This window comes from Scophthalmus maximus, chromosome 11, assembly GCF_022379125.1.
Source record: "Scophthalmus maximus strain ysfricsl-2021 chromosome 11, ASM2237912v1, whole genome shotgun sequence".
Lineage (NCBI taxonomy): Eukaryota > Metazoa > Chordata > Actinopteri > Pleuronectiformes > Scophthalmidae > Scophthalmus > Scophthalmus maximus.
Window position 1 is genome coordinate 13,040,158 of NC_061525.1, and position 10,924 is coordinate 13,051,081.

The 10,924-nt window shown below is 40.0% G+C and overlaps 1 protein-coding gene across 1 annotated transcript; it reads right to left on the reverse strand.

Annotated features, from left to right (window-relative positions):
- Nucleotides 1-670: 670 nt before the first annotated feature.
- LOC118299314 (zinc transporter 1) lies at nucleotides 671-6,342 on the reverse strand. Its single transcript, XM_035622917.2, has 6 exons — nucleotides 6,226-6,342; nucleotides 4,779-5,348; nucleotides 3,708-3,956; nucleotides 2,891-3,168; nucleotides 1,896-2,083; nucleotides 671-1,275 (listed from the first exon to the last, which is right to left on the reverse strand). The coding sequence occupies exons 1-6, from the start codon at nucleotides 6,326-6,328 to the stop codon at nucleotides 1,086-1,088; spliced, it is 1,578 nt and encodes a 525-aa protein (XP_035478810.2). The 5' UTR covers nucleotides 6,329-6,342; the 3' UTR covers nucleotides 671-1,085.
- Between the last annotated feature and the right edge of the window lie 4,582 nt (nucleotides 6,343-10,924).

Here is a 10,924-nt window from a genome sequence, read left to right on the forward strand (position 1 = left end):
AGCAGACGCATTGTGATTGGCTGTGTGGAAAAGAGGGGTGGAGTCAGCCTGCGTCATTCAGGAAAGGCACAGATGTGACTGACGACAGTAACAATGGCTTCCTGCCTGTTATTGTCAATGTTGAACCATCCAGGTTGTTGTTATTGACAGTCAGTGGTGGAGGTACTGTATGCAGATCCTTTTAAAGTGAAAGTACTACGAGCAACACAGTAAAAATGTGAAAATGTTATTAAATAGAAGTATTAGACATAATTGGATAACGTATTCAAGGTATCACAAGTGATAGTACTCACTGATATAATATATCATTGGATTATCATTACTCATGCATGTACAGCTGTATTTGAGGTGCAACCAATGTTTAAATGGCGATGAACGTCATCACAATGGAAGTGGGAAATCTTTTTTTCTGTATGAAAAAAAGTACTTAAACAAATAATCAGCAATTAAAATTATTACCTAACTCATCGTTTTAGCTCGAATATTATATACGATTGTGAAGTTTAAAAATACATCACAAGGTCTGTAAAATTTTCAATCTCGATTTGTAAAATAACTAGTAACTACAGCCTCATAGAGTAATACATTACTCATCCATATGTATTTGTTGTACTTTCTTTTTGCTGAGACATTTCAGTTTCAATGCTATTCTAAAAGGAAAATGACACACTTTAGAATTATTCTTCATTTTATTTAAGTGCATTCATGAGAGAGTTTACAAACATTTCAGGCTCAAATAATGTGACATTAGATATATTTTAAATAGAGCCTGATGGAGTTGACCGATGAAAATCAGCCCATATGAGCCCAGACAAATCAATATCCGCATTTGGGTTTTATTTGTGATTCCTTTTATTTCTTATTTCTATAGTTTAGTTTTTTTTTAGTTCGTGGTAAAAACTGTAAAATATCAAGAAAAAACCCAGTCATAACAGTTACATAATGACATCTTAGAATCATTGCTATTTAAAAAATTGGCAGATAAAGGGGTCTCAGAATGTTTTGTTCCTTTCAAATAGTAAAGGCATAGACACCCAAAATTCGGTCAACCCTAAGTTTTTTTACACAATTTAATTTGCTAATACTTAAAAATCTTTGGTGTAGGGCTGTTCCGTTGTTTTCCCAGCTGGTGGTGCCAGCGTGCTCCTGCACTCCTCTTTCAGGATAGGGCAGCACATGCCTGCAGAACATGGAGCAAACTCTGGCTGCACGGTGCAGCATCTCACTCCGACACTCTGCAGCACCTTAGTGACGCCCAGCATCAGATCAGCACACCTGTGTTCACAATGTGAAAGATTCTGCATTAACAAACCATCTAACCAGTATATGATAAACAGTCAGTAAACTCCCCAAGTAGCTAAAACAATGCTGACAGGTTTGACTGTGAGTATGATTATCTGTCCGTATTTGTCAGCCCTGTGAGCGACTGTAGACCTACAGGATGGAACGCACTGGTCAAATGAGAACAAATAATAAAGGTCTGATCGATGATGATACTTTTGGTCTTGTCTACAACTTCACAAAAGACAGACATTGCCATTGTCCTTTTGTAGCTGATAGGCTACACTGTCTCCACATAACTCCAAAAGAAACCATGAAATAATTTTCAGGCATGAATAATCAGGCTAAGGATATAATGTAAATAAGAACAGGAGTTTTATTAAGTTCATCACTCAGAGAGTATTGTTTGCCTTGTGTCTGATGATGAACATATTAATATGAAGGTGTGTGGCAGATAAATAGCAAAAAGGTGAGAAGTAGTTGATGTGTTATGAAGTCAATCTGTCTGTCTTCATAGCCACAACCAGACCAGTGGCACTTGATTAAACCTTTCTTGCAACCCCTAAAATAAAAACTTAAACAATGTATTCATTGTAAAAACCTTTCCAGATCACCTGTGAGTCGGAAACCTGGCATGGCACCGAACGTGGACAGAGGCCACCACGAACGATTCGGTTAACTGCCAGACGTGGAGGTCGTGCACAGTCTCCACTCCGGGGACACCTGCGATCCTTTGTTCAAGATCAGACACACAAATGTGTGGAGGTGTGGCCTGTAGCAGCAGCAGTCCATACCTGTGCACCTGGAGGGGACATGTGTCAGTGAAACAGTGGAAACAGTATAAGTCTGGATACACCTGCAGTAAATATGAATAGCATGATTAATCACTTCCTGGACACTTGTTGTTACAACTAAACGAGATAAGTAAAACAACTGGGTGAGAAATATGAATTTAGAACCTTGGACTTTTAGACTCTGTGTGCTACCCAGCACATATTGAATAAGCAGACTTCAATGTAGATATATTATAATTACGTGACAGGGGTGTGTGAACAACGGAGCACTTTATTTTGAATCATCATTTTAAAAAACAGAAACACCGCCTGAAAAACTTGTAGTATCAATACTTGTAGCATCAATTCTGATTCTAATCATTGATTACTTGCAATGATGGCTGTAAAGGCACACCCCAGCTCCCAGTCTGAGCCTAATGTTTTGTTCCCCACCAAACACATGAAAAATATAAAAATGACCTGAATGATTGTAAATTATATCGCTATTCTAAACAAAGAAGACAATACAAATAAAAATCAACACAGTTACTTCCTGCCTTTGTTAGACATTAATAATAATATTGGAACTTTGCGATAATTAGTACTCAGTTATTAAAGATACATACTGACTAATTTGATATACATATCCAATAAGTATTTAATTCATACCGTTATTTGTAATTTTCTGGGCTTCAATCTGAAGCATTACCACATTTTCTACAGCTGATCCTTTCAAGGTTGCTTATAATCGGTGGGTTAATCTATCGACTTGATCTTGAAACTGAGCTTCATAAATCATTTAACGTCAATGGCATGACATGAACACAGAGGCCGACCTGTGGCGTAGCTGTGGCGATCAGCATAAGCACAGCGAGTAGGGAGAGACCAGGGTCCAGGTAAAACAGGAGGCCACAGGCTTCAGAGCCAGGCAGGCACTGTGGGTCGACCCGCAGCATCACCAGGCCATTGAACAGAGCCAGAAGTGAAGTGAAAAGGCCCTGAGCGACCACGAGGAGCGACTGCAGGCAAACTGGCTGCTGGCTGTTTGGAACAGGGCTCGCAGAGGGATGTGAGGACTTGCAGACTTGGAAGGTTATAGATGCATTTTGAGTGTCTAAAATGGAAGAATGCAGTAACAGATCATTTCTTTTTACAATTTTAGGGAATATCAGGGATATTTAGCTTACCCTTCTATAACAGACAACCCATGCAAGTAAAGAAAAAATCGGGTAATACCAAATAACGTCTGAGGAGTAATGCAATTGTTAAAATTTCCAAATATTGATTTTGTGTTGGGAGGAAATTAGGATTAATCATCTGTCCACTAAATTGGACATAATGCATTTTATGGCTATATTTCAACTGCAATTCATACTATTTCTGTTATTGGAATGTAACTTACAGTTTTTGTGACAAAGACAATATTTTGACCAGATTAGCAGATTAACCTGACTGAGGTGATCATAATTCATAAGTCATATTTAATGCATGAAAGGGATAATAAACATAACGTAGACCTATTTATTTTGACTGAAAATGTGTTCTTGAAATTGGAAAGCTCCTGTTCTGCCAGTATGTATTTAAGGTAAATAAGAAATTAATAACGCATCTGCAAAGTGTGAGAGGTGACAGAAAAAGGAGCTGAACTCTTACCAAGATGTCCCATGCTGGTTTCGTCTTTAGACGTCTCAGGGATGTCTTTTGAAAGACTCTCACACTTGCAAACCTCCAGTTCTGCAAAGACTTCTGGCAGTTGTTGTGGGCTTTGAGGGTCAATGTCAGGGACGCTGGAGGCTCCTGGGTTACAGAAGAGAAGCGCCCCGTTGTGCAGTGAGTCATCTGCAGCGGATTGGACCAGGCTAACGTCATCAGCCGGGCCTTTGGCTTCTTCTGCTGCTAAGGCTGTGGGAGAATGCAAAACAAAAAATGTTTGATGTTCCTTACAGCTGGATAGTCGGACGCTCCTTCAAAGCAAACACTTTCACACTGACTTACTCTGGGCTGCTAGTTCAATCCACAGCGATTCAATTCTGGTTGTCATGCTGACCAACAAGACGTTAGACTTTAAAATCCTCAGGTATAGTGAAAAAGTCAGGTCATCACACATTAGATTAGACTGATCAGATCTCTAGTGTCACAGATTCCAGTTGTGAAAATCACAAACTGGGATCAAAACCACTGTATCCTATTCTCACTGTGTTTTCTTAGACCATGAGTTTTTTTTTACTATCAATTCCATGTATTTTTATAACTTTTATCCAGCACTTTAAAAATTTCATTAAAAAATGAATTTGTCTAATTATGCATGTACAGGCTTGCGGCACCCAAAATGTCACTGTACTTGCAGGGGGGACAATGGACATCTCTATCTATCTATGTCTGTTTCTTAAATATGAATCTATGGCTAGCATCCCAACCACGGCCTGTCATGAGGTATTACTTAAATATTTTGACCCAGATGACATGCAACTGACGTGGTCTCTAAACTATACAGCTAAAAAGGTAAAGTGTCCTGCAGGAGGAGGACAAACACCAGCAACAGCCTGGCAACTGAAAAATGTTCTTTTCGTTAAAATTAGTAATTGATTCACCAACCATTTAATTAATAAAGCTATGAGTTAGAACTTATAAACCTTTCACGAAGATGTCTTATTAGAAAGTGTCACACATCAATATACTGCCTGTTTGTGTATTGGGACATGTGCAGCCCGTAGGTAATGTTACCTCTGTGGTTCACTTCAACATGACAGTGGGTTTCTGGCTGTCGGCTGGCTCCAGTCATCTCCTCCTGCAGCTTATCCCAGTTCAGCCCCAGCCACAGCATCTTAAGGAGCAGACTGAAAGATCCCACCACCACAAGCAGCAGGGGGAGCTGTACTGGTGCTGGCATCAGGAACAATTTTAAGCTTTGCAGTAAGTAGGAGATACCCAGTGAAGCCAGGAGGAGACTGGACATGAAACTCCCCACAGCTGGAATCCTGCTGTTAAAGAAGGACACTCCGCAAATGAGAGCTGGAGGAGAGACTGTCGGGGGGCAGAGTGGATTTGAGTTAAAAGGTGAGGCTCCATCATGGAGTGGCAGAGGAGTGGGACTGGTGGCATCGGTGGCAGCGTCCGAAGAGGAGGGGGCAGTTAGAGGATGACGAGTAGCCATTTGCAAGAGGATGAAGAGTGTGTGGAAACCATCCAACAAGGTGATGACGGACTTGCACAGCTGACTGATGGCGACCTCGCACGCCAGAAGTAGGATGGTAACGCCCAGCATGCACCAGTGTGTCATCCTCATACCTGCAACTGAGAGTATAGTTTCCTGTTTGCAAATATTACTGTGTGGGGTAAACCACTCTGACAGCTGTCACAAGATTGTCCTCAGCTGATAAATGTGGAGTCCCTGGTTAAGCTTTTACACCAGCATTAAGTAACACACAAATTATTAGTAATAAGTAATTCAAAACCTCACATAAACATAAAGATATTTACTTTCCATCACCAGTTGTTCAATGCTTCTTATTTAGTCACGTTTCGGCCATTCTCCCAGATAAAAACATGAAACATCGTCAACACTAATATTCATTCATTCATTCCAATAAATGTACTCAAGAAAAGTTTAATCTTTTTGAAATACAATAATAATTTGGTTTTACGTAAGCAAGTCAGTTTAAGTTAAACTTACTTTGCCAATGTATTTTAATTCACATGTATGATGAAAATGTTTGGAATAAAGCATACATATTATATTTTGCACTATAGTAGAGTAATTCGATTTTTATTCCATTTGAGGTTTGGCTAAAAACAAATACTAATTCCTAGGGGAAATCAGCATTACATGAAATAATCACATTTTGTCCAATATGAACACATCAATAACTATTATTCAACAATATAATAGACAATATTACAAAATGGACCAATCTGCTTGATGAGTATTTTTTAAAATACTTTTGTTGGTTTAAGTATATTGTGATGCAAATACTTTGACATAAGTAACATTTTGAATGAACATTTTGACAATTCCATTTTTACTGGCCAGTGGAATTACTTTAGGTAAAAGGTCTCAATACATCTTCCCCCCACTGTCTGAAAGTCAGGAATTAACATGAACATGCATCACACAACACACAATTGCAACAAATGCAGTGTACATCTTTCATTCAGCCTAAAGCTTATTTACCCTGAAAAGTAGACGACGCGCAGCCAGCAAAAAAAAAAACAGTGTGAGGTCCTTGAATGTGATCTGTACGCCCAAATCTGAAAAATGCCACCTTGCTCTCCATCTCTCCCACCACACTCCTCCTCTGCTCTAATCACAGTCATGTGAGCTGGGTGGTGACATCCTATCCTCGGTTATCCATATTTGCATTCCCACCTACGCATTTCCACCTACGCTCCATGGTGGGAGAAAATGTCCTAGTGGAGGATCACACAGCCCACCCACTCTTCATTCGCTCTCAGCATGACCGAGAGGAGTTCATTTGCACTAAACAAATCCCTGTTGTGTTGTCAGTATTAAATTGCGTCAGGACCATTTTTAGCGTTAAGAGCCCTCAAAGCATTTAGGATATTTGCATTCAGTGTTCTCAACCTATTATCAAATTAATAGAACAAGTCTTGAGAATAAGAGTAAGAAAAATGTATGAGAAAATCACACTATAGGAAAATAGCCCTTCAAGTTTGATCTGTTGACTGTTAAATACGTCTAGTCACACTAACAGCCCCTTTGTAAAAGGCTGGCTGAAGCCTATGTAGTTTTTGATGATCAGCAGCCATGGCAAGTGTACATCAAAAATAAAAACCCTGAGCATGGGCTGCTGAAATGAGCCAATCAAGTGAGTGAATTCAACTCTTGGAGGAGTAACGAGTAAGCCCCTCATTCCCTAGGTTATATCCTCTCACATTAAAGCAACTTCAAAGGGGGATTCAAATCAATATTTCAATTGTGCTTATTCTTGTTCTTACCAAAAGTGAGATGGGAAGAGTGATGCCAGGGGAATTTGCCAAATGGACTTTGTCTTTTGCATTCACTGGCACTGTCAAGTTCTGTTGAGGGGGTGCAACCTCTCGGTCCCCCTCTCATGTACTCATGATCCCACGGATGATCATGAGTCCCGTGAGCCCCTGCTTGTGTGTGCCAATGTGCAGGCGGTTGTTGCAGTCCACTGGGCTGCGGATCAACAGGCCAGATAGGGGCTGACACCTCGGATAAATTCCTACTGTTCTACCATCATTCCAGCACATTCCTGAGGCTAGGAAGCATTTGATCACTTACCACTGTCCCCACACAGAGAGGGAGGCTGCAGACCTGGCAGTCGGTCTCAACCGCTTGCACCCGCAATGGAATTTTTTCCCAGTTCTGTGGCACTGCCCGCTCCTTTATCTCAACAGAACCTCCTCGAAGCCGCTACAATTCATTGTTTTGGTCACTCAACAAACACGGAGCAACCAAGCAATTATTTGGGGGTGAAAGTTGGTTTTTTAACTCTGATCTGACTGATATCCATTCATTTCTGATAAAAATATCTTTAATATCCATTTGACTTCCGGAGGTCCTGGGGGGACATGGTGGCAACACCAGGGGAGGCTGCCCCTTCTCACAGCATGATGAAGAAGTGGGCTGCTGAATTCAAACATGGCAGAAAGATCCTGAATGATGACTCCCGTACTTGAAGACGTTTCACCCCACATCCAAGAGTCTCGCTCAGTTCTGACGGACTGATGGGAAGACCCAGGTATTTCATCTCTGTGGGATCAAAGCCATTGATCACTCGGTTCATTAGTCAAGTCGCGTCAAGTTTATTTACAAAGCACATTTCAGAATTGAATAGAATAAAATACAATGAAATGAAATGAAACAAGACCTAACAAAATTGAAGGTTTCATGAGTGAATAAAAACAACTAACTGGACAGTCACAACCTGAGGACATGACTCACAACTCGAACAACCATTGCTACAATAGCCAGGGGTTAGGTACATGAGATTTACACATATTCAAATACATAGAGGAATAAAATTACATAATTTTCTGTGATCCTAACAACCAAATATAATATCTCTACAGTAAAAAGCAAAGCCAGAGAAAATGTTGTTAACTATAAAAGTGTTAACATCTCTCCATAGCCTGTGTATGTAAAGACCAAAATAAATGAGAGACGGTTTCTGCATGCAATTCACAGAAAGAGCAATTTACATCGATGTCACTCTTAATCTTGTGCAAAAAAAATACTTAACAGGGTGAAATCTATGGAGCAACTTGGATGAGACTTCTTGCTTCTTACTTTGTTTAGAGCAACTTTTGTGGTAAGGACCATACTTTCTCCAAGTCAATGTAACTAACAAAGTTACTCCAATAGAACGCTGCTGTGGGAGTAGACATGACTGCAGCCCTTCTCATGATGGCAACACTGGACCGGCTTGTCTTGTACAAAAACATTTAGTAAATCAATTGAAATTTAAGTGTAAAAATGAAACATTTCCTTTTGAATTGTAGAGTACAACCACAAAGAAGCACCAAGAGAAAACACTCCTGTAACATACAAGTATCTAAAATTGTGTACGAGTACAGCACTTGGTACAGCAACTGGTTATTATATTAAATATTAACGAATCTCCAGAAAAAAATGATCTCCCATCTTCTAATGAAGGCTATGAGATGTGTTCGTGAGAATATACTGTCGAATTGCGGTTTACAACATCAAGATTGAACCTTCACACCACATATATTTATGTCTTTATTTGAAAATGACTGACATGATTGATTGTCAGGATTGTGATTCTGTGTTCCTCTTTTATATCTGAACAAAGGATAAAGAGAGAATAATATACTACTAATAATTAGAAAACTAGTTTGACTCTGCTGAGAAAAGACATCAGTCAATATGAAAATGAATTCCAGCTTCTTCCTATGGTCAGTTGAGAAAGTTAAACCGTCTCACCGTCTGACATCTGTGTCAGAAAGAAAACTCTCCATTGATACACTCTTCAGCCGTTCGCTGAGGTGCACAATCACGATTAATGTCAATGTTACATAAGAATGTGTAAAGATCCCGCTCTTCAGATGAGGCACAACCACATAACATTAGGAAATGTTTTACTTCCACCGGTTCTACGGGATCCCCACGGCTGGAATGAAACCAAAATCCTGTGGCTCTCAGGCGAATCCCGAAATACTGAGGAGCCACTGAAGTGTCCCAATGTTTCTGTGTCCAGACAGAGAATCGAGACTGAAACAGTGAAAGTGTGAAAGTCTTCAAAGTGACCATGAACAACAGAAAAGTGCACTCGCTGATATGGCTGCTGTAAATGTGTGACTATACGCATACACAACGCGAATGGTTCCGCTCTCCTTGGTCTTTTGCAGCATGGATGTTTTGTGTACGATTATAAAAAAGACAGCAGTATCACACAACCTCCTTCTAAACCAACAGCTACAATAACATCAACCCCAAACACACTATCAATGATTTTAGGTGGAAAAAAACTGAACAAAGGTGGATAAAGAATAGAGGCCAAATGAAGTTGATTTACATTACTGTGATGTTGATATTCGACCATTTAGGCCAGTGGGTCCCTGCAGGAAGGTTGAAAAACAGTCAGATATTTGTGAAATAAACTTATTTACAGTCTTATATAGAGTGAGATGAGAAGGTCAAGTGATACCATAGTCATGTCTGCACACTAAATATGGAACAACCTCCAGGGTTGAAAACAATAAAAAATAAAAAAGCACCTCAAAAGCTTAGTGGATAACACATTTTATCTTTTTTATTCAACTCCTGTTAAAAACCCATATGTTAAAAAACAAAAAGGTATTTGCTTGATTAAACTGGAGGCAGCAAAGTGTTCTTGTTGCCTGTCTCCAAGAACATTGCCAGTAAACATATTTCAGGCAGCAATTACCAATTAGCAGCAAAGATTTGATCTTGAGAATTGCCAGGACAAGGTTGACACGGCAGACGCTGCTTCATTTTGACGTTAATAAGAGAAAATTGTTGAGGACGACGGATTTAGGCTTCTCGTACAAGACTTAGTTAGAAAAACAAAGGAGCCAGTGACACGTTATGCACGTTTCATCTGAAAGCGTTGAAGGAAACTCACTTTTTAACGACTTTCTCACCATCTCCTGTATTATTGGGAGCGTTGTGGGGCGGGGATGGATTAGTGCAGTCTGGAATTCCTTCAGAGGAGAATTACAGTGAGATGTACAGAGCAGATCAGAGCAGAGCTCCCACCCTGTACTCAACCCCCCGCCACTGCTACACCCCCTCACCCACCCAGGAGACGTGAACCCCCTCACCCCTCACCACCACGCCAGCTTCAGGGGGGACGTGTCCGTGAAAACGTCTCCCCGGCTCTCACGTGTTTTGGCCTCGTGACCCCTTCAAGGGAAGCAACATCTTCTTGTGAGCAGTTCAAATTAAGAGAATATTATTTTTCAAGACATGGAACCACCAATTTCCCAAAAGAAACGTCACACGAAACAAAAGAAAAAAATTAGAGGAATGATTTTGTGCAATAGCTCAACGCTGGGAACCACTTCAAGGAAGTTGCTTTTAAAAAACCAACATGTACAGTAGGCTATTCTTTTGAGCAGTGTTTCCACCATTTCAAATTAGAATCAAAATATCTCTATCTCTAAATAACTATCAAGAGGGAATGGTATGGAATTACAGAGATTTTCATGGTGATGATGAATCCTGGTGATTTCGGTGATCCCCCCACTTTTCCTTTTTGCACATTTGCAGTTTTTAGTAAAATATCTCAACATCTATATTATGTGAATTGCCATGGAATTTGGTTCAAGCAGCCAAACCCTCCTCAGAATGAGTGACAATAAAGTTTCTTGACTTTTGATCATCAGTGCAAAACAACATA